At 41.3% G+C, this 25378-nt stretch overlaps 1 protein-coding gene across 1 annotated transcript in view; it reads right to left on the bottom strand.

Annotated features, from left to right (window-relative positions):
- Positions 1 to 23185, bottom strand: part of LOC104081230 (pumilio homolog 1-like) — a 70556-nt gene extending 47371 nt beyond the window's left edge. The window contains 2 exon segments of the mRNA XM_009583877.1: positions 7740 to 7808; positions 22802 to 23185. Of these exon segments, the coding sequence (XP_009582172.1) occupies positions 7740 to 7808; positions 22802 to 23164 (432 nt within the window). The 5' untranslated portion in view covers positions 23165 to 23185.
- Between the last annotated feature and the right edge of the window lie 2193 nt (positions 23186 to 25378).

Genomic DNA, 25378 nt, shown 5'->3' with positions numbered 1-25378 from the left:
TGAAATATTTGTTCAAAACACTGCCTTTGAGTATCAGAACTTTTCAGTACAGAACCACCAAACTTCTGTTCTCCCCAGTTCTTCAATATTTGGCACACCATCCATGCCTACAAACTCCGTATCTTGCATGCAGTCTGTCCAAGCAAGACCATTTAATTGCCTATTGTCTCTACAAGGTATCCCATTTTAGTTTCAATCTTTTTCAGCAGCAAGTAATTTCCATCCAAACCTCTCAAAAAGGTTAAACTGTGAAGAAACCATTTTAATCCAAGTGCTAAGCTACCTCTGGGTTTTTACTGTCTTCTTCCTATCAAGAGAACAAGACTCAACTTGTTCTTTTAATTCTCGAACCACTGAGTAGCAAACACAGTGTTTTCCCCAGCTGCTCCTTTTCTGCAACCAGCAGAAGAAACATCATGAAATATCAGCATGTCACTCACTTTTTAGAAATGTGTCAGTGACTTTAGGATTTATGATTGCATCGTAAACACAGTGTAGGACTGCTCATGATTCTCTCAACTGACCGATAAGAGCAGGGAAACTTGTACCACAATCCCCTTTTATGTAATCCAAAAATAACAAGACAACTGTAAGGACAAGCAACTCCCATCAGCAAAACTCATTTCAAGACACACAAACTAACCTGTTCCTCCATCTGCATCATGGGGTGACGTTAAGGAGGTGAAAGCCAAGTCACTCTAGTATTTATAAACATAAACACACATCAGGTGTGTTACAATTTTTTTTAAGCTTCTGTCATTCCCGTATTTCTTAAAATGCAGCTTCTTACTCTTGCTGATGCCACCCCGGCAAAAGTAACTACTCTCCACATTCCATTTCAAGGAATTTTGAAGAAGAAAGCAATACGGACCGATTAAACAAAATTTTAGCTGCAACTAAATGCTTCTTATTTCCTTTGACAATACCTTACAGTGTAGAAGGACACAATCTGTTCTGCAGTCACACCTCAAATAAAGGATGAGAAGAGGCATGGGCTTGCAGAAAGGAGACAGGAAAGAAGTGAGCAGTGCTCTTTCAAGGAAAGAGCAATCTCTAGTTTACAAGAATATTAAACTCCTTTCATAAACTCTTGAATTTCCAAAATGTTAACAAGTTTTCCTGATATACACAAGAAAGCAATAGTGAATTCTAAACTTATGAAATTTATTTCTGCTTTCAGGTAAAAGGCAAAATAGAACTTAAGCAAAAAAATCAAGTATAATGCAAACCTAAGAGGAAATCTGCATCTATAAACCAGCACAGAAAAGGGCAAAAGGGAGCCCAGAAACTGCCTGGTAAGTACACTCACAGCAATAGGTAATCTCAACATTTTTAAAGCAATCCTAAAATCTGAAGCAAACACATGTAAAGGTTCAGTAGTTAGTTCTCGTGAGGAAGTCTGCTAGAGGTAACTAAGCCAAACCTCCCTTCTTGGTTTTAATGCTTTGAGGTACTCGCTTTCTCATGCAATATGAACAGTAGCAACAAAATGAGATTTTTCATTTCTATAATTGTAAAATTTACAACACATTTCCAAACCAGCAGCTCCAGCAGAATTCATCAGAGTAAGGCCATGCTTTGACAATACTTCGTCTTCAGCAGCAGCACCAGGCAAAGGTATTTCCCTCAGTGTGTCCCAGGTGCCAGAGCAAGTGCCCCCCTCAAAGCCCCTCTGTAGAAAGAGCAATGTTTTGCAGGTCCATGTCGCAAATTGGTCAGAGCCCTTGCAAAGAGCAGTCTGCAAACTCAGCTGCTGAGAGGGCTCGAGGAGGTAAAGGGAGAGTTTGCAACACACCTGCAAGCACCCCCTGGCTGCTGTAAGAACAAGAATACCTTAAATCAGTATTGCCGACACAGGCGTGCTGCATCTCACAAAACACTTTCAAATCTCAAAATTATACACTAAAGATGTGGAAAGGGACATCCACGCACATGAGGCACCAGGTTCAGACACACTTCGTATATAGCTGCATAAACCAGGCGTACACGCCTAACTGAAAGATAAGGAAAATGAACACTTAATATGAATGTGTGTTTACGAACCACAGCAATAAGCTGTGTTATGAAGTGGAATATACAAAGCAAGCTTTTACTTATATTCTGGTTGCTCATTTAAATAAATATTTCAGTTTTCATGATCATACAAACTGGGTCACTACCACAAAAGGTAGCAAGACCATTTCCTCTGGCTGGAGGCTGACTTGAGACTAATTTAGCCCTTTACTGTTTCACCTCCCCTCTACCCTTTTCTTAAGGGTGAAAACACATCCACTTACCAACAAGATCCTGAAGAACTGCACCCGAACACCTTCTTATGGTTTTGCAGTGGATCACAGACAAAGATTAGAAAAAATTCTAACACTCACTATCTCATGTACACACAAGCCCTTACTGCACAAACAACTACAACTCTGTCTCCTATAGTTTAATCTTTTCCCCCCCAGAAGCATAAGGTTTCCGACTGGAAGCTCTGTACCATAAGCAAAAAGAAACAGAATACAAATGTTTATTTTACACACAGACTCTGGATATATTTACAGATACTGGGGAGAGGAAAAAACCAAAAGACAACAGATGGCAATGGGGGGGTCCTTGTTCTGTCAAGTACTGCTCCAACCAAAACTAGAGCTTTAGCAAGCAGTAATCATCTGTCCTGAATTATGCAACAGGCTGCCAAGACGACAAATTTTTCCTCAGGTAAAGTTGTCAGTTGTAATGGAAAAAAAACAACAAACCAAAATTATTTTAAGTGAATATCATCCAGTTCTTCAGGTTGGAAATTAAAAAAGAACACGCAGCAGTTTACAACTAGACTAGTCTATTTGTTCCCCAGTTTTTATTAAAATTGACCCTATCTAGTATGAAAATAATCCTTCTAAGCCCTCTTACAGAGGACTTACAGAGTTAGGCCAATATTCAATTTAGCAGAGCAGGGAACGACTTACACATCAACAAAAGCAATTCTACAACCAACAAGCACAGAGTCTGTGCATATAGATCCCACTGAGATGGGATTATGAATTAGACAAATTAAGTAAACTGATCCCCTTCAGACAAGGCAAATATTAAGATAACAGAAGCCATCTGTGCAATTGGAGAACTCAGTTTATCTGCAGCAACAGGTAGGAGAAGGCAGAGCGTGTATTTACAAGTCACATTTGGGCAGCACTGCAAGTTTACAAACACTAAGATGTTATCTACCCTAAAAAAATGTTGCCATCTAAAAAACAAACAAGATAGGGAGGCTGAGCACACAACAAGCAATACAAGCTGGAATGCCACTGGCAGCTGGGGAGCTGCCACAAGGACGGCTTTTGCTCTCCCGTCCCAAAGAACAGGCAGCTTTCTGCCGGCTCAGGGAGTTAAACTGGCTCGCAGGAGGGTCTGACAGCCCAAAAAAAAGGGGCAGGATCATATGATTTGGAATATAGTGGGGAAGGTTAAAAAAAAAAAAAATTTAAAAATCTCCATCTTGCCAGGATGGCAAGCTGTTAAGCAGTCTAACTGCACTTCACTGACCCCGCAGCTGTAAGCTGCCCCTCCGCAGCTGCCAGCGGCCGCCTAACCGTCCCCTGGTGCGTCCCTGCGCAGCTCTTGCCCCGGTTCTGGTGCTCTCAGACCCTGCACTGAGCCACCCGGACACGCCAGCGTAGCTGCTGTGCCACCATCACGCTTCACGGACGCAGCTTCAATCCTCCCATTTCTAATGCTGCTAGCGCTAGATAAATCGAAGGGCGGGGGACCGAACAGAAACATTATTCAAAACGGTCAATACTCCCCAGCCCAGATGCCAATGAATCATAAATTTACGAGAACACAGTATGGGCATCATTAGCAGGTAAAGCAGAGTCATGGGGGTTTTTTTAGGGTTGGGTTTTTTGGGTTTTTTTGCTTGGTTTTTGTTCGGGTTTTTTTTGTTTAAACCAGATATAAGAACGTCTAGGCCCAGTGTCACAACCACTCTGCTTAAAAAAAAAGTGCTGGTCACTGGAGGGGCAGGGGCTTATCTAGGACCTAACCAATTGCATCAAGGGGACATAAACATGGACAGGTGAACCACATATCCCTTCAGCCTTTGATGTTTAAGAGCTCTGCTACAACTAACCATGGGGGTTGTAGCAATTCCACTGTTTGGCCAGGGTCAGACCTGCACTAGACTCCAGCACTAAAACCTGCAGGGGACAGCAGCAGAGAGCAATAATTAAATGCTCGTCAGATGAAGTGGAAAATATTTCTTACCAGCATTTCTCTTCAAGTGTAGGGTGACATTCACTGTTACCCCCGATATTCATACTTCAAAATTTTTGGTCCAAATCCTTCCATTTTTGAAATTAAGTACCTGCCAGTTGCCTAATGTCTTTCTGTTCCCATCCTCCTCCCACCCTCCCGGATTAAGTTACAGCTAGCTACTCACCCAGCTGCTCTTTTATTGTAGACGCAGGCTTATCTCACAGCATAACCTACTACCAAATCAAGAATGCTGCTGCAGTTCAAAATGCATGTAATGCACTGATGACAAAGACAAACACCACCTCGCAGACTCTCTGCACTGTCCACTACCACAAAAAGACACTGCACAATTATTCAATATTGCAAAGCTACAGATAAAAGGCATTTAAGCGAAGAAAAGCAGATACCCAGCTCCCCTGTCTTGAAGGCCGGAAAAGAAAGAGAACTTGCATAGCTCACGTTAAGCCTCAGTTAAGTATTACTGCTGTGTGATCAAAGACCTCAGAAGATAGCACAAGCAGCACGGACACATGTTCTGCTCTATGTGCTAAAGCAGCAAAACCGACTGGCCCCTACGTGCGACTTCTGAAGTGCCATTCTCTTTCTTCACCAACTACTATACACCATTGCTTTTAATTACTTTCCAGTTCAACATCTGCTGAGAAGGGGAGTTTGACAGAAAACTAGTGAAGATTTCATTACGCTTACGTGGCTTGTAGTAAGGATGACTTCCTTCGTCACAGCTAACAACCTGGAAAAAGTGCTAAAAAAAGGGGGAGAACAGATACCCCTTTTAGAAGGCTACTTTCAACCACAACCTGTTCGCTACCAACAGCCCAAATCTTTTCCATTTTAGAGCGGAGCAAAAGGATTTCTGTGGCTGTTCTTTTCAATCTCACACTTGAGAAAGTATTGCACTTCCACTCGCACAGAAATTTAGGGGGGTACAAGGCTGGTTGCAATGGGAGAGGGTTGGATTTTGAAGATGGAAACAGCCACAAGGCAGATGAAAGTTGTGGGGTTTTTTTAAACTATTCTTAATTTTCCCAGATTAGGATATCTCTTCATCACCAAATATTATCTATCCTGCTGTCAAAATGCAGATAAGAGATTTAACTGTTTGACAGTGCCCTTTAAAAAACCAAAAAGCTCTGATGTCTTCAGAGGCACATATTCCTTAAATCACTAAAATTATGATGATGTCGCTTACTAAGAAACAAGAAAACAAGAAGATAAAAAGATACACTAAATGCCTAAACACTCTTTTCCTCATCTTTCTCCTCCAAGTTTTTCACTATCAACTCAAAGTATGAGATTATTGACGCTTCCTGCAGGTAAGGCTCAGAAGACACAAGATCAAGAAATACAAATCAAATTCGCTCTTCTCCTCATTTATTTCAGACTTAAATTTTTTCTTAGTACACTGACTTTCTCCAGGAGTTTCCTTCACATTCCAGGAGCAGGAGGAGGGAGGAAACCATCAGTGCCTTGTTAAGGTATCTAAACAACAGATAGGGCATGCTGCACAAAATCGAAACCCGTAGTTGAAGAACAGTGTCTTGAAAGCCAATACGCATATCCTGTGGGAATCTCAGTTTAATAGTTCCTTAAATCGGCCAGCTAGATGTATGTTGAAATATCTTAGAAAATACAGAGAAAATTCAATAAAGAAAAGAAACTGTGGGACTGAGGGAGAAAAACCCCAAGAGAAACAAGAAACAGCGTCTTAGCTTAAAGAGAAGGGTGAAATGTCACCTTTCCTGGAAAAACATGCACACTGCAGCGTGTGGAAATGCCCAGTGACAAAAGGATGCCATCTCCAAAACTTTCTGCATCACTGTTACAAGAAGAAGTGGGGGAGGAGGAAGGTGAGTCATCATTGGAAGGCAAACCTCACATTCTCCAAAAAACAACCCAAATTCACTTCTCTCCAGAAATGGCTAAATAAACTACAAGTTGGTAAAAATCAGCATACTTAGGAATGCCTTCAGGCATTTAAGCTAACATGCCCTAATGCCACGTTAAGTACAAAACAAGTGCTGTACTTACTCTTAACGGGCTTTCAAAGAGCCTGTACGCTCTGTATCTGAAAATGAACGTCTTGCTCAAGTGAGGTGTTAAAAAATAATATTCACAGAACATTCACACCCCCATCATTCCACTGGCACGCTTCATATGGAGGCACATCAGCTGTTTTTCAGCAGCTTTAGACGGATTTTTAATGTTATATTTTCTCCTTTGTAAATCATTTTCATCTACTCTTAGTCAATAGTCTCAGTATAGGTAATATAACCTAGAGAAAGAGAGATTTTCCTATCAAGTACTGTCAAATTAAAATGCAACTCAGCATTACGATCTTCCAGAGAAGGAAGGAAGGAAGGGAGGGAGAGGAGAGAAGCTAAGCTGCAAGCACCATGAATTCCCTGAGGCCCTTCACCTGAGGGAGGGCACCTTCTTATGAATCCCACCATGCAATAGCCCTGGTTTGCTGTTTTCTCCAAAACAGTAATTTTTGGGTTCTAGGGGTTTTTTGGGTTTTTTTTTTAACCTGGCTTATAAACTACGTAACAGAGATAGGACAGACTGAACGTGGAGAAAATAAACTAGTCTGAACTTGACAGGAACGCAAAAAGGCAGGCTCTCCAAAACAACAGATCTATATCAAGCTGACCTGCCGTACATTAATATCCTTTACAAGACATGATTTTCTTATCTCGGTTCTTCCACAAGCCTCTGAAGGGACTGACTATAAAGGAAAAGGGAACTAGTCAAGGAGAAGCAGCGTTTACATCCAACTTTCAGGAACCTAACACAGCCCACTACAGCAACTTGCTGTTCTTTCAAGTCACCCTAAAAATAGGTAAATTCTCTCTTTTCAAAGAAAACCAATGGCCATCTCCCCCAAATCTGACACCTCCTTACTGTGCTGTGAGATTAAAATAACTCTCACTGGGTTTCTATAAAGTTAGAACTGAAGGGCCCATTATCTGACAACTCCTGCTCAGTCCTTTGACCTGTCCGAAGCACTTATCAACTTCTGCAGCCCTTGATTACGTTGCCCAGATACTTTAAACGTTAAACACAGTCCTGTGCTTTATGACAAGAGCCAAAAGGTGGCCAGGAGTGGAAACAGGGCAGCAGACAATGACAAACAACTAAACCCACAATATTATGGGGTCTGAGATCACTGGATCCCAAAATAAACATGCTACAAGTATTGTAACACTTGTCACAAGACATATTTCTAACTGTTCTTTTACAACCACCATTTTACTGTTTGATGATACAACAGGTGGAGGGCTTAGCTGTTCCTCCTACTAAGATGTATTCCAGCCTGACAGGTTTTTATTTTGCTAAAGCACACACACATACACACACACACAAGCTTCACAGTCATAATGGAGAACTCTCAAGTTCAGAATCATTCCAGCAGCCTCAAAAACTTATTTATTTTCCTCCTCCCCCCAAAATACACAGATTTTTTTTTTTTCTATAGGGCTTTCACTTACCTCTCCCATAGCCCGTCCTTCCAGAGCAAGCGCTTGAAAATCATGATTCAGTTCATCCATGGAACGCACCTATTTATAGATGGGTAAGAAAAATACATGAGGAAATGCTTGTATTTGTTTTTCTTAATAATAATCATAGTTTATAGCAATTTTTCTGATACAGACTGAGAGCTCCATTCCATATTGCAGCATATAACAAGGCTATTGAGCTCCAAAAGATGACTTACCTTTAAGACTCCCAGAAGCCACAACATTTATAGTGTTAGATTTATGCACACACAAAAAAGGAAAAACTAGCAATTACTTTTAAGACGCACAAAGTCTAACGCAACTGCCTTTGCTAAGTGTATTGCAGAGACTAATATTTCACAGTGAGCTGCATGATTTCAAGTGAGGGAATCAATGCCTAAGCAAGCGAGTCAGCATCATTTCCTTTCAGGTGAAAATCAAGTAAAGACTCTCGTATAAAACAGGCAGATTTATATTCAAGTTACCTTGATATGAAAAAGAAAAAAACAACGGTAGAAACAAAAAGCAAATTCAATTAAATAGCACCATTTGAAATCGGGGGCAGGGGATGAAAAAAGGAGAGCAAGCAATGCCTTAAGATCAGTTGCCAATTTTAGTTACTGTACCCACAACAATGTCTCAAAGTGGAAATCCAGAAGCACAAAGTGGGGCGCAAAACACCTTAAGAAAACCCCTGACGGGGTATGGCCTTTTCCTCATTCCCAAGAGGCTGCCGGTGTGTGGCAACCGCACAGCTCCATGGCTATGCTGGGGGCCCCAAGACTTGCCAGCTAAGGCAAGGCACGCAAGGGAAAGGCAATAGTGAAGCAGTCCTTCCAGATGCATACAGGGAAGAGCTCAGGAGCTGCGGGAGCAAGGGGACAGCCCCAGGAGGTGACACTGGGACGGCCCCAGCAGGTGACACTGGCCTTGCTCACCTGGAGGACCTGTAGCTATACATTTACTTGGGGAGTTGTGCCATTTTCTGCTTCTACTTCGGATCACGATTTGATGAAAATTGATTCAGTTAGAACATAAAAAAGCAGCAATTTAAAACTGTTAGCTAAGTCAGATATGTTGAAAATGCAAGAAAACACTTTTGACTTTCATTCCCAAATCTCATCCAAGTCCTTACAGATGCAACCATTGAGCACACGAGCAGAGGCAAAGGAAAAAAACCCAACTATGGACTTGAGGACAAAACACAGAAGTTCAACCACATACTAGGATTCAGACCAAATTATTGCCCTCCTCAGATAACACACCTGTACCAAAGCAGGGCTTATTATAACAGCCACAAACACTTACGATGGCACATAAGCAATATTACATGCTTCCTACTCGATGTCTACATAATCCCTGCAACCCAGGGATACACCTTTCTGCTAGAGCAGGGCTAATAGTTTCTAAAACATTTATTCACTGCAGTCCTTTATGGGCTCTTTTTAATACGCAGTGTTTAGTTGTGTCACCACTGAAGACGTAGCAGGTGATTTGGACGCAGCCTCCTCTAGGCCAAGGGAAGGAACCCAGTAATACCTGGTGGGTGATTTATAGGACAAAAAACCCAAAAACTGGTTTAGATGCTAATGCACCACCCTGCCAGTGACCAGTGCTGTAAGCAGTTACACCATGTTCACTGACCTTAACCCTGACTTCTGATACTCATACCACTATTTCCAGCAGAACCAAGTCAAGACTTTGTTGTGATTACTCTTTATTTCTATTTTAAGACAAGATTCAATAGACCTCATCCATGGAAAGCACCACAGACAACCTCCAGAAGTCCCCTCCAGTCTGAATCCTTCTACTATTCTGTGACAATACTACTTTGCAAAAGATTAGTAACATATTGTTAAATTATCTAATACATATTTATGTAATTCGCAAATCCTCAATAGCCAGTCACTCAGAATCACAGTTTAAAAATAAGGTATCCTCTTATTACTATATCTCAGTTCAAAGTTATTTTCACTTATGCCTCAGTCTTGCCACCTTCTGCGGTGACGCTTATCACATCAACCACGAACACACAGAGTGAAAACAGGACTCCACCTTCCAGAAACTACAGCACCAGGCAACACCAAAGACTTCCCTTTACTGTCCACTCCGTCACTGATCTGCCAGCGAAGATATCTCGGTTGCCTCATGTGAGACAGAAGTTAGTAAGACCAAATTCTTTTGTGAAGCATTTCAAGCTGAACTCATGGACAACGCTGCAACCCCCAGACATGCTAAGCCACAAAAGCTGAACAGTAGCAAATTATTACTTCAATGAGACATCTGAGGAATAAAGAAGCTACACAAAGAATTCAGTAGGTAATGTTGCTAAAGCAATGTCCCAGCAAACCACAGACGCAGCCACAATGGCACTGATCCAGGACCTGCAGTGCTGTGGAAAGTGCTAGTGGAGAAACAGAGGCTGCTTAGTGCACGTCCCCCAACTTTGCCAAAACAAATAAACTCCCAAAGGTGGATGTTGTGCTATGGGAACCTCAAAACAAAGCTGCTAGAAAGATATAATCATTACATTCCTAGCATAAATCAAAAGGATGTTAAGAGACATTTGTATTTTGTTTTGGTCATATCCCAGCCCTATCAACTCCCCGCTGCCAAGCTGAGCTCCCCTCACAGCTTCAGCTGCGCTAACAACCCTGGTGAAAGGCCCATGCAGAACACACAGGCAGTTTCTAAAGAAGAATGAGCTCTACTTCTCCTCTCAGCCCCTTCTCTCACCCTTCTTTATGGTACTTTGGCGTGTTACATGGCTATCCTTGCTCCACCAAACGTTTTTAAAAATGCTACAATCATATATTTTATTTGTTCACATTAGATGCAAGAACATTTTCACAGATGTCTTGTTCAAGTGTTTGTCTTGAGTAGAAAAACGTGTTATCATCTTGTTAAACTAATTACAGCAGCACAAATACGTGATTTACATCCACATATGAAGCCATGCTCCCATGCTGGCCTGAATTCTTGGTGGAGAAGCTAGAGCTGGTGTAACTAAAAATGGAATAATCTCCAATACGGTCAACACCTTCAATGCCAGTCCACAACCCCCCACCAGAAGCCATGACAATTTAGCAATTCCTCTTTCTCCAAGAGCTACAGTCCAGTAAGCATACATAGCTCTCCTCAGTGTTGAACCATTGTCTGTTTCCAATGTGGAGAAGTATGTTTGTCTTCAAACGATGCCATTGATTACTACAGAGGTGATAGAGAGACCAAGATAAGAAGAGTGGTAAAGGGCAAAAAGCAGGATAAACATGAAAGCCAAGTGCACTCCAGCTTTTTCATACCTGGTTGGTTTAACTGCACACCTAACAGAGCGCTGTTATTTTCACTCCTCTCTTAAGGGTCTGAACGAAGCCGTCCTTCAAACATGTCTTAGTTTGCAAATCGCCATCCTAGCATCCCCTGCTAAATGATACACAGTGCAAATGGGCTGCCTCCATCTCCTTCCCAAATACACTTCACCCCAGTGATGATCAAAAGCAAAAAAAAAAAATACTGGCTTCTCTAACTACTATCAGAGGTCAGGTAATGGAAGAAATGATTCATGACAGATTTAAGTCATACCCCTACTCATCTCTCTCTCATCAATCCCCACTATTCTGGATAAAAACATTTTCTAAATCAGGTCTTCGTGCCTGACTTTCGGGCACTGTATGCTCAAACTGTATATAATCACCAATTTTGAGGCCCTTTCTCTCAGTCATGCAGTTCCTTTATCTTCACTGATCATTGTATCTATTTGTTTGTAATACAGGCTAGTTTATTATTCAATTGTCGAAGACTGTACCCAAAAGGTCCTCTTCTCATTTCCCCACTTCTATAATATTAAATAGCAACACCTCTTCACCTCATTTTTTTACACGGTATGCACAAATATCACAGGGCTCCTTCATTTCCCTTTGAAAGAACAACAAATAGCTTCTGAAACAGCAGAACTTAAAGCCAAAGTCATGACTTCCTACACCTTAGTATTCCAAAAGGCAGGCAATACTCTGAAATGGCAATTAAACGATATAGATGATCTACCACCTCATCAGGATCTATCCCTGTTAACTATCACTGACCTATAATGAACAGAGAGATGTACAGCAGAGTCAGGATGGTGTAAACACTAGAAACAAGGAGGTCCACAGAGAAAGAACTTCTTCAAGATGAGTGCTAACGTCACTGAGATTTGATTACCATAAAATTTGGTTCACCACTGAACCAGAGTTTTAAAAGAAATCCAGAAGACAAAGCCAAGATAAATTGGCTGCACAAGGACAATGCCCTGACATCTGGATACGACATGACAAGCTGGTTCCTTGGAGAAAGAGGTGATCTCGAGAAACATCAGGAATTGCACGAAGAGAGGCCAGTGCAGTCTCAATTGCTTCAAAAGTGATCCAGCAAAACCTGACTCCTGCTCTCAGACAGCAGCACCCCTCGGTCGCACCCCCACTTCAGCCTCTTCCAGGCACGCCGCCTCTGCAAAGCAAAATGCAAAGTGCACATCCTCACCAACTACCAAGAACAGATCTCCCTACCTTCTTGTCAAGAGTACTCATTCTTTCTCACAATGCAGAAAACCAGCAAGCTTGCTTTGAAGCCTGCTTAACAAAATTAAGGGTCTGTACATCTGCAGCACTGCTACTGAACGAGAGTTACAAAGCAATTTCATTGCACAAGAACATTCCTCCCCTTCTCATTAAATGCTGTGTATGCACTCAGGAATTATGTAAATCTCACCAAAATTAACGAGAATTTCATTCAAGAAGAGTAATTTCCACGCACACTAATATATGAATGTATGTCACTATAACACACTCCAGCTTATAGCCACTTCACTGACTCATAAATAGGTTCCTGCCTTCACGGTGGAAGCGCGTACCCAAAGCTGATTCGCCCAGTGAACTAACTACGAGCCACACCGAGAAACTGGAGTAAACCCACTGGATTGCTTCGCTTCTCCAAGGCTGAAGTCAATTCAGTCTCTCAAAAGCACTCAACCAATTTTCACCTTTGCTCTAAAAAACTTGCGATAAAGCAAGAGACAGCTGTATTACTCACCACACAGTCACTCTAGGTCAGACCTCCAAATCTTATTTTCAGGCTCCTGAATAAAAACCCTTGGCCTCAGAGGCCTTTCCAAGTTTCAATAGCAGATGCCCACCACCTATTTTAGAGAGGACAAGACAGAACCCTGCTCTCACCTACTGCAGATTGCAACAATGCAAACCAATTTCTCTCTAGCTCAATGGCCACTTTCAAAACTCAACCTCCCACACACCAGAAGAGCTTCTCGGCAACTCTGCATCTAACATATTCACTGTGGCTTTTCCAACCCCTCAAGCAGCACGCAGCTAATTTATGTCAGGTAGCCATCTTACACAGGGCAATTACACTTTTTTTTTTTTTTTAAATAAGATTAGAGGGCCTCACCATTGCAAAACTCAATGACAGCAACTCAGAAGCAAATGCCTTCCTGGTCCCAAAGCTACACAGACACTAGTCCTTGTCCGTATCTGGAACACTTTTGAATTTATAGAGCTCTACCAGAAATACAGAAAGCAATATTCCAGCAGCTAGAGATGTTCTATGTGCTGGTACCATTGGTACTGGACCTGCTGCTCACCTGCCACACCACAAACCCAGGCAAGACACTTGTCCCTGCCTCTGAGCCTTCCCAAAACATACTCTGTCACAGATATAGTCGGTATTTAGAAATTTCAGAAGTTTTTTCTTATAGAAGAGCAAAGCAGACTCAGGCGATCATCCCAGGCATCACCCAAGGGTCTGAATCACCCAGGAGAGAGGGCGAGAGTGGAGGGCACAACTTACAGACAGAGACCAGGACCAAACCTCTTCTGTTACGCCTCTAACAAGCCATCCTAAAACAGGGTCTGATGTCCCCAGTGCTGAAAAGCTGCAACACAGCAAAGGATGAGCAGGGAAACCTGCAAAAGCGGCAGTGTTCCCACAGAAAGCAGCAATAAACCCAAGCACCTGATAGGAGACACTGCACTGCTGGTACTGAAAACTCCAGTTAATTTTAACCCAGCAAACAACAAGGCCCACAGGGCTAAACGGCACTTGTCAAAAGGAATTCTGCAGTCAGTTAAATTAACAGGAACTGGGGCCCTGAACTGTCCTTACGATTACTAACAGGGATTTGAAGGACCTAACAAATCAACATGAGAGCAACAGTATATTTACCTTTTGGATTTCCAGTATCGTATTTTTTGTTCGAGAATAATCCAAAGGTTTTTTACCAAACTGAATAGCTGAATTGTAATTTTAAGTAAATATTAATGCCAATAATCAGTGTTAATACTGCACCTTATATTAAGCAAATATGGTTGCTAATATGACCTTTACATATAAATTCAAAGTGTAATACTGTATCACATTTCATGGTCTGCAGGTATCTCAGGGGATTGTACACTAGCATTATGTATTAAGGAATCCTCATTTATGTAGAATTTATATTCACCTAGGCAGACACAGCAGAACTACCAAAGGCTAAATTTCACTCTTAATCACAAAGGATTTTTTCTTCCTCCTTATGCAAGTGATGTTTCCCAGTAAGAGAAAGGCCAGGTGAAATTAAACGAAGAAAAAAAACCCCAAACATACAGGAGAAAAAACAAGCAAATAAACAAACTAGGAAGTCCTTTGGAGAAAAAGAAGTTGAGAAATAACCAGCTGAGAAATATTCTAGCTGAAATTTTGTCTAAAAGAATTGTCTCTAGAAGTGCATCATGAAGCCTGAGGGTTTATGATTTTTTTTTTTTTTTTTTTAAAACACGTTGGACAACGTTAAACAGATCAAATATCTGCATTTATTAGCGGTAACAGCGATTGAAGATGGTTTAAACTATCTATTTCTATTAAGCCAATTATGTTAAATAGGGTAACCAAAGCAAACTAGAAGGCTGCTTCTGTAAGTCTCAGCTCTCCAGTTTCTCCATTTCCCCTCTCCCTAACGCTGCTCCCCATGTGGCCCCATTTCAAAGGCTGCCTTTCTCCTTCCCCAGCACTTTCCTATGCCAGGATCCATCTAGCCCCCAGCTGTCCCTCCCTTAAATTACAGCACTTATTCTCCCACTACCCTTCTCCCCCAATTCTACTTCTGACCAGGAGGCAAAACCCCCAGGAGAGCATCTGCTAAACCCGAGGTAGGATGGGCACTGCAAAGACAGGATTTTGTGAAGTTGGAACATGTAAATGGCTGCTTTCAAAATTTCTTTCATCTACAGTAAATTACAGGGCCAACTGCAGCCTTCAGTCCTGCCAGCCAAGCAAATGAACTCCAGGGTATCCCACAGATATTACCATAAGGAATTCTGGGCAAAGCACCCTAAACTTATCTGCCACACTGGCAAACAAAAGCATGGGCAAGGGCCGGGCACTGGGACCACAAATCCACGGGAAGGGCTCATTCTTCAGTCTCTGCTGGTGCTGGTAGTGCTCCCAGCAAGCCTGGAGGGAGCCCTCCGACAATTTAAGCTCTGCACAAGCTCAATGGGACCACCTTGCTATAAGACCACTTGTTTTGCTTTTCTATTTCTGCAGAGTAACACGGGAAATCATGTTACTGTTATACGTGTCAGGATAGATCAAAATGTTACGATTTCTCAGCTCCCAAGATTAACAGCATTTGTTTGTTTCTGTGAGAAGACAAGAGATGAGAGGTTCCAAGCTCTCCCTGTTTGCACAGGTACATACCGGGTGCTTACCTAGAGCACCTCAAAAGTGTGATTATTACTTCAATGTTTATTTATTTTTAACTCGTGTACTCTGAAAGTGTGAAAAGGCAAGCGTCATTTAAAGTTTCCATCCATTAGGCCTCCACATTGTCAGTCTTGCTCAATCTGAAAATTGAGCAATAGAAAAAACAACAAAAAAAAGCCTTTATTTTCTAATAAAACATTCCTCAAAAAAAGGTCAACATTACTACAAGAACACCAGGATTGAGGCAGTAAGAACAAGAAACATCAAAAACTTATTCAGGCAGGAGCCTGAATAAGACATCCTTAGAATGGAGAGGAGAAAAAAAAATATAGCTGGTTGAACAGCCTAAATACTTTGTAGCACTTGATTTATATACTCACAAGTTGTTAAAGCTTTTTAAGTTAACCAAAGGTTTACAAATTTCAGATGGAAACAAATGCCTCCTACTCAGCTGCGGCAAACTGCCTGCATTTGTCTTGTTTGAACAGCTCACGTAGCACGTTATTTAAAAAATATCTACTCTGAGTGCATACATACACACATATATAGTATCTAGGAGAGAAAAAAAGGTATTTACCAGCTGACAATAAGAAAAGCACCGCACACTGTCAGCAACAGGCTTGCCACTAACAACTAGATCCAGGGTTAAAATATGTTGTTCCATCAACTGATTACAGCACTATTTTTAGTCCTCTCCTGTAACAATAGTCGGCAAAGAAAGAATGTGAAGTCACAAGTATTAGACAGGATTAGGTGGTTTAACTACTATTTTTGTAGTAAAGGATTCATCATTAGAATTGCTACTACCATTAGCATTCGAAGCAAAAAGCTATTGAAATTGCAGATTGGCTAATGCTTTACATGGCATTTAGCCAAGACGATTAATGATTCAGGGTACAGAAATAAATGCAAGAAAGGCAGCCTTTCAGAATGGCTTGGCTTAGTTAGCTAATTATGTTTTTCCTCAGATTTTATTCACCGAGGGAAGTGCTTCATTAATGTGGAATTTAGGTTACTCTGCGATGTCTTGGGCGCATATTGTTGGGGTGCAAACTTCCAAAATATTGGATTACAGAAGAAGTAACCTTAATTTTGCCCCAGTGGAGCTGGCAATACCTTGGGAAAACTGTCTTCTGCTTCCCAGATGCCTGTGTGGGTCAATGTTTTTGCGCAAGCACTCAGGGCTACACTAAGATCTGGCTCGTTTGACCCCCAGGAAGGCTCTTCCTTTCACTCCCACCCCTACTCTGACCTTCTGAGGCTTAAATTCCGAGGGAAAAAGGTGTAAAGAAGGGATGCAACGATGTCTCATTCCAGTGCCAAGCTCAGTACTTCTGTCAGAAACAGATGCAAGTGGCCCCATGCCACAGCAACTGCTGGCAGCAGGGTGAAGGGCTCCTTTGAGGGTTTAGTAACAGTCGAGTTTCACCCCAGTGCAGAATCAAGGTCTGAAGCACAGCTTCAGTACAAGGTAAGTAACACGGCCAGATGCTCCCAATAAAAACAACTGCTCTAGAACAAAAGTTACCCTTAACAAAGGAAGAGGAGTAACACGATATCTGAGAGCAGATCGCTTGACGGGAGGGAGCGCAGCATCACATGATATCCGCACACAAAGGCAAGTTTGTTCATCACAGACCCGCAAGATCATCATTCAGAGAAGTCAGCTTTAAAATTGTCTCAGCATACACCTATAACGAAGTTTTCAGACACAGGCAACACTAGATTCAATGCCCTGGAACAGCTCTTTGTTAAGCAGATTTCCAATCAGCAGTCAAACTTAATTGTGCCAGTTTGCAAGGAAGAGGCTACCGTGGATGGATTATATGGCTTGTGTCTTATGTAAAGTTTCACCCATTTCCAAAAATGCTAGGAGTATCACAACCTGTTCTGCAGAGGCACAGATAGGTCACACCAACTTAGCAAACCACAAAAGAGCTGATAAGGGGAAAGCAAAGTTGGAGAGAGGGGAGGAAGAAAACAAGCAGAAGCTATACTCTAACAAAGCTTTATTCAAAACACACTTGGGTGCAATATATTAACTAAAATACTTGAAGTCTTCTTGAAGCATTGTAATTTGCAAATTCAATAGTGTGAAAATATCTTTTCTCTTCCTGAGCAAGCACCAAAGCAAGGAATCACACTACAAAGATGATATACCACAGAGAAATCCCAAAGCCAGCACATCAGGTCTCTTGTGCAATCCCAACTAGAGCCAGATATCTTGCAACTGCTTGCCAGGGAGAGTAAAACCTACAGATTCAGAGGAAACAGACTCTTAAACTGACTTTCTTAAGATTTCAGGGTGTTTTCTGAAAGATTTTCTCCCCTATACAAGAGAAGGATTTTCCAATACCCAACCTTAAATATCCAACTTAGCCAATCTACTCATGCTCCTTTTACCTCAGGAGGAATTTTCAAAGGGCAATGTAAAGCAGAAAACTAAATCAAATGTTCCAATTCCCCTCCCCCAAGATACCCCTTTACTATAGAGAAATCTCTGCAAAACAAATCAGCCAAACTAGTTATTTCATTTCAGCAAGGTATTATGTTCTAAATCATCTGGGTATCAAGTTAGCACAGCCATTTCAGCGTCAACACAAGAAAAGCCCTAACCAGTTCACTGTGATAAAAGGAAGTACCCATGAAAATTCAACAGATTTAATTAAACATACATCAGAAAACGTTCTTCAAGAACAGAGCCACGCATTCTACCATGTGGTGTACTACGTGATTAAGGACTCGCTCCGTGTCTTCAACTCTAGCCCAGACAACAAGTCAGATTATTTGGACCACAGTGGCCCTCATACACTAGGTGCTTTTCATGGGCAGATCAGAAAATCTCTGTCCTGAAGGGTTAACAGTCACTTAAATGGGATTTCACTTTGGAAGAACGAATACTAGGCTTCTGCTTCCTTAGCTTCCAGGATCTTCTTAGAGGACCTTGCCATGACTTTAAGGCAAACTCTGGTCATGGTGCCTACCAACAGGCACCAAGCATTGTCAAACAACATCAAATCCAGACACTTTCACAGCAGCAAGGAGCATAGTTTGAGTAGCTGTGCTCTAGAAGGGCAGCTGCCAGGAGAATTACCTTCTGTCTCCACTTGAATTCAAGTTCTGAGTTAAGTTGCTCGGTCACATTGCCAAAAGGCAAAACTGAGCATAAAACCCAGTCCCAGCCCTGTGCTCTCACTATTCTTCACCAACTATACGTGAAAAATTCCCCACATTCAACAAGACAATCCCTGCAGAGCTCTATTGTCTCAAATTATTAATTAAACATGCTCTCAAAGAAAGTAAATGCCTAAAATCATTTGCTTCTACTAAGCAACTCCCATATTACACTAACTGCAATTCAGACAGTCTAAGTATATCCATTCACTGTAATTCAGAAGGGACCACCACCAAAGAAACTCTCTCTTCACTCCTGTTCAAGAACATACATGCATGCAGAAGCCACAAGAGACCCCATCCAAGAAAACCCAGCCAATTTTCCTAAAAATCTGCTCAGTGTTGATAACTTGTCCCAGCTGAATATCTCAACCATCTTTTCATTCCCCTCAGGAGTAGTAGATGGCTGTTTGGATTTGTAATGACATACGCAACCTTTCATAACCAAGACAAATCCAACAATAGGCCATTACTCATCAGCAGTCATCTTGTACCTCTTCACTCACCTACATCAAGTTCTGATCTCAACCCATTTTTTTGCAGGATAAACAGCATACAAACACCCCAGTGCAACTAGCGGAACTGTCTGCCCAAACAGCCTGAAGAGTAATCAGGCATCGTAGAGCCTAAACCTCTTCAGTTTGAATCTTAGAAATACTGGTGGACATTGACATTCAACCTCATCTTGCTCCTTCTTGTGGATAAAGAGAAGACTAGGTTTTGCAGTAAAGACCTGGCTGATGGAAGTGTCCTCCATCTAAAGTTTGGTGATTAAGTATTTGTAGCTGCAGACAGCTGGAAGTTTGCTTAGGAGTTCAGAGATTCCAATCTAGAAAAAAAGTCCGATTTCACCATTACTTCAGTGTCTGCAAGAACAAAGAGGAATTTATAATATATGCTGTTTGTGTGGATGGCATATCTTTGACACTTAAATATGCAAAATGACAGTAGCATCTTTAATTGCTTAATTTTATATAAAAACTTAACCCCCCACACCTTCTGGAGGAGAAAGGAAAAATGCAAAGGGAAAAGAAAGTTTCTAGGTAAAATACAAAAAGAACCAGCATTTTCCTGCTGTTCGCAACAAGAGGACACTATCTACTTCCTTGGGAGCAGAGAAACTTTTTCTGAAGTCATCCCTACTAAAGTCATTCACAGCTCAATTCTCAGAGCTGCTAGTCAAAGTACGAACAAATGACAAGGAGGAACAGTCATAACAACAAAAAATGAAAAGCAAGGATACCGTAAGTAAGTTCTGACTCACAACACTCACAGCTATTTAATAACACATAATGAAATGCTATCATTTGGTAAAAATCACTGGAGTATTATCACCAACAAACACAGATAGATGACTGTCTACAAATGTAACAAAGAAGAAACTGGGATTCAACAATTAAAAAAAAAAAATCCCTCTACCTTTAATTACGACCTCCCAAGCTCTAGGCAGACATTAACCTATATTACCCTATAATTATTTTTTCTGACTTTCCATTATCTTTTAGCTACCGACTTTCCTAACCAGTCTTCAAGGCAACAAGGCAAGGGCCCTCACTGCATTATCTTTGAAAGTCTAAAATCAGAAGTACAGTAATATAAGTGTATCCATAAGAAATTGAGACTCAGCAGACATCCATGATGATTCCCCACCTCTCTGCATGTCCCATCACTTCCTTCCACTTCTCCTCTTGCAGGACCAATTCAATTCTACCCCAGCTAAGCCCAAACTGAATTAAATCATTTTGCATGCATAAGACTAGTTCTTGCTCCGAGGAATTTATAATTTAAGAAGCAGATGCAGAGGTGGCCAAAAAGTCAAAAGGAATGGCAGCATTAGGATTACATATATCCTGCATTCTGCTTTCCATGAGTAAAAGCCCGAGGCAAACAGAGAATCATGAAAAAAGAGGCACTCAAGAAAGGCTGAAGCAATAAACGCATAGATAAAACTGCCTAGCAATCACTGGAGTATACGGTATCAAGTAAGACACATGAGAAAAGGGTTACTGCCCCATCTCAGAGTTGACTCTGAAGAAATTAAACACAAAGATTGATATAAAGATGCATATTGAATGCAAAACATCAGGGCTATGTGATAAACACATTACAGCCAATGTAAAAACCACCAGGAAGTAGAACAGATAAGGTCCCAATGTTAATTATATTAGAGTGGGTATTTCTTGAGCTTCAGATCACAGAACATATGGGGGAAAAACAGTGAAAGCATCACACAGAACCTTAATCCTGCAGGTATATTTTGTCCATACAACCTTCTTGGAAGTGTTCTGCCCCCAAAGAACACATGCGTTATTTTTTAAAAGTTCATTTAAACTAGTATAAGCTAATGAGTTTTTTCTTCCATTAAGTGGTATATTTATTAGTATCATTTCATTCAAGAAGTTACTGAAGAAAATCAAGCTGAGGAAGAGCAACACATCTACTGACATCAGGGCAAGTCTCTGTAACAGGTAGGATTCTTTTGTTTGAGTGAAAGTTTAAGTCTTCTGGTTACTAAAGAATGCAGTAAAAGAAGTTCAAATACCAGCACAACTTTTAATGACTGCAACGTTTGGGTGTCCTGTCCCTGCCCCCCTCATCTCCAGCGAGTTTTGTCATCTTTGCTTTTAGGGATTTTCAGAGAAAGGAAGATGAAAGTGTGAGTTGGAGGAAGAGAGGATTGAGAATTTTACGATGTTCATTTTAATTCATGAAGTCATCTTTCCACAAAATGTCCAAACAAAAGCAGTCCCTGCCCAAATATCTCCACACCAGACTGCATGACAGTTTTTATTTGACAAACATACAAGTTGCAGCCTTTCAGTAAGAAATTTTTGCCTACTGTTTCTTACACAACTTGAAGTGCATTAAGATCTCTTCCATCGATCTCTCTTGAAACAAGTTTTACATTTAGTGACTACAAACTTGGGTAGTTAACAGAAAAATTACACCTCATTTCAATGCAGTTATTTCCTTCAAAGTGATAACTTAACTAAATACTATGTTTCTACATAAGGGAGTAACTACAGTATTCTTCTAGCTGCTTAGTTCATATTGTAGTATTTTATGAGATTTTTCTTCCAGAACAAATTAACAGGGCACTTGGGTTTACTTCTTTGTTGATGTACACACCGACTTCAGTGAGGTTGCAAAATTCACTGCAATGTTTGCTTTTAAATGGTCTGGATGGCAACACATCCCCTGGGGAGGCACAGAGGAGGAGCAAGGGCTTGTTCTCTTTTATTTGAAAAACTAGAGGCAGGCGATATTCATAAAGGTTGCAAAAGCTTTGGGTCTGCTGCTCTGACGATATTTGTGGGAATCATTCTAAAATGTGCTTACACTTAAGTTCTGCTCCCTTAGAAGAGGAAGCACATCTCCTCCTTTGACGAGTTACTTACAGGTCACAGACAGAAAGCTAGAGTGAGTCATGCACTCATTTAACTCGCAGCACATCTGACAATGCAACTACTGAAAAGACTTCTAGTAAACACTACTATTGAGACACGTTTTGGCCCACTACCCTTTTAGAAACGTTAAGTCACTGTAAGAAGTTAGCTGTGTGTCTAAAGGCACTGTTACATGACATTCTTAAGGCTGTTCTCGTTTCCATTCAGCTAAGCACATTAATAGAGCCTTCCCCTCCCAATTATAACCAAAAAAACCCAAACCCCAAAGCAAACAAGCAAAGAAACCCAGGAAAACACATTACCAGCAACTTCCAGAACTGTGTTTTTCAATATTGGGAATGGTGAAAGCCCAGCCTACATGCATTGGCAGTTTTGTAATACCATTACATAAGAATTATTTAACTACAGCAACAGATCTGAAAAGCAGCAGCAGCCACTGCTACGCAGGTTCACACATTAAAAAAAAAAAAAAAAAAAATCAATAAAGGGAATGATAAATTTTGCAAACATGCATTTGACTGTCACAGAGTGGATTGGGATTTCAACACCCTCAAGAGCAGAAATGTTTCAGCTTATAGCTACCAAGGCACCGCAATCCTGAAAAGAGAAAACAAAAAGCACGACTGTTGCCATTCCAACCGCACAATAACCAGCTTAAGCTTTAAAAAGTGTCATTAAAAGCATCTATCATAAGCCCGATGCGTTCACACGTTGAGTTTGGAAACATGGAATTTTTTTTACCTGATGTTCTGCATGAATGTTATCCCCGGTAGGCCAGCGATGTTTGCTGTTATTATAGCCGCCTCCACCACTTCCTCCTCCCCCAAGCTGCTCACCATGCTGCCTCTGGAAGAAGTAATCCACCATAGCGTCGTCCTGGGAGCGGCCTGCAACTCCTATGGATCCAGGAACAGGACTGGAGTGTGTCCCTGCTGCAAGCGCCTGATTTGCAGCTGGCTGTTGCTGAGCCTGGGACCCTGTTCCAGATGTCAATACAACAGGCATGTTGGGATTAGCTGTATCTTGAGCGTGCTGTTTCAGGTGGGGGCTGAACGAGTCCTGCCAGAGTACTGCTTTTCTCTTCAAAACACACGCAACGCTCATTCCACCAACACCTACGGGGGGTGAGGGTAAGGGGGAGAGATGGCGAGAAAGAGAGAAGGAAAAGAAAACATGAAATCCTTATAGCTTCAGCTTTACATATGAAATAACACACCCATCTTGTGACTGGCAGGGAAACATCACGATGCCAAATCTGACTCCTTTTAACATGGTTATTTGCTCCATTAACCTACCAACTAAAATATCATAAAAATGCACGCTAGCCAAAAATCCCACATTTTGTGCTGCAAAGTGTTATCAGTATATGCAAGATTCATGCAAGGTGCCCATTACACTGAAATCAGAACGCCAATTTATGCGATGGACAAAACAACAACTGGAGTGCCGCCACAGAAGATTGCTAGAAAAAAGTCCCCGAAAAACCCCGTGGAACACAAATTACACCATCAGTGCCTGCCATGCGTGTTTACACCTGACAAATTACAAGGCAGATCTTCAATCAATACACGAGTCCCACTGTATCACGATGTGTTCACTCAGTCATGCAAAACATCAAGGCAACAGTGGGGTTTTTTTCAAATGCAAACTTAAAATACTGGATTTCTGCTTATACAGTTAATTAAGTCCCAAATACAATGTGCACTCTTCCTGAAAACTCAGAAGCTGGCTTCGGTCATGAGATGGTAAAACACACCGGCATGTTTTGTACGACATTCCCTGAAGAAAGAGCAGCTAACCTCTGCCCGGTGCCCGGGATCTCGGCAGAACCTTCCAGAGCTGGAGCAGCCAGCAGTGCCGGTCCCACAGTCGACAGCACCAGGGGAAAGCTGGACGAGTCGTAGAAACCATCCAACCCCAAATGCTTTGCATACACCCAAAATCATCTGTGTGCAGGAGGACAACAGGCAGACTAGGCTGACAGCAACTCACTGATTTACTACCCCCCCAAATGTTTTGACAGCATCCCAGCAGCACAAAAACATACAAGCTTGTTATTTTGTTTAGGACAATATTATCAGCTGACCCTGAGAGCAATAAAGACATTACATGTGTGAAAAGTGTTTTACCCCATCATATAATGCTCAGCCAACGCAGAGCAAACTCGAATTTGTTTTTTAAGGCATGGTACAGTCAGAATTATTATTATTTTTTAAAAAGATTGCTAGTTTATGACTTCAGTTACCTAAATGCAACCCCAAAAACACCACAGAGAGTTAGAAGGATGAAACGGTGGGGGTGAGTTCAACCCATACGGACTCCCACCACAGCTGCATACCAGCACGAGAATGCTTTTACTCTTGTACCTTGGTGGCTGTAAACCTTGGCCCTGATCCTGACAGCAGCTCCTACGGCCTGAAAGGCAGCTCTGTTTCCTTTCTGCTCATCATAGTAGTTTTGAACAGTCAACTACTACAAGCAACTTCCAAGAACAATTTTCTAACAGTGGAGAGAGAAAGTTGACACAAAAAAAAAAAAAAAAAAATCCAAGTCCTGCCTTTGATCAAACTTACTTAGGTTTGTCCCACTAATTGGGAACAGCATTAATATTCAGAAGAAAATAAGAACTGCAGTGGTAAGACTTTTTTATTGCACCTACAACATGCATTTGTCAACACACACACAGAGCCTCCATGGCCACATAAACAACCAACTCTGCAAAGCATTTTATAGGTTCAAAAACCTTCACGACTTAAATACCAGTAACATTTAACAGAACTAACTCCTGTCTTTCAAAAAGTCTGGAAATCACTACCTTCCTTAAATACTTCATAAAACACTGTGACAACGCCTGGTATTACTAAACCTTCAATGATTGTTAAGAATACAATGCTACGATTTAATGGCATTTTTCCTTTAGCTTTCCTTTAATAAACGTTATAAACAAAATCCTTCAGTAACATGAAATGAAGCAATAAAGCTCCTCTACACAATAAGAAAAAAATAATTAAGTAATTACTGGTAAGAAATTCACATACCACCAAGTCGGGGTGTATATTAATTGCAGACAATGAAATCTGAGCAGCCCCTATGAAAAGAGGTTACAAGTTATCCCAGGGCAGTCTTTAAAAAATATAAGGAGATACTATGAATGCACAAAACCTTTCAAGTATCACTATATTGTGACAAGCCCCTGTTTCCAGTTGGAAATACCACAGCGTACAAAGTTGTGAGTGGAAGTCAGCACAACCACAACCTTACTTTCCTCCCTCAAAAGGCAGTGGGCTGCAAGGTCCCTCTGCTCACCAGCACAAATTC

This window comes from Fulmarus glacialis, unplaced genomic scaffold (assembly GCF_000690835.1).
Source record: "Fulmarus glacialis isolate BGI_N327 unplaced genomic scaffold, ASM69083v1 scaffold32648, whole genome shotgun sequence".
NCBI lineage: Eukaryota > Metazoa > Chordata > Aves > Procellariiformes > Procellariidae > Fulmarus > Fulmarus glacialis.
This window is presented reverse-complemented; position numbering and strand designations above follow the sequence as displayed.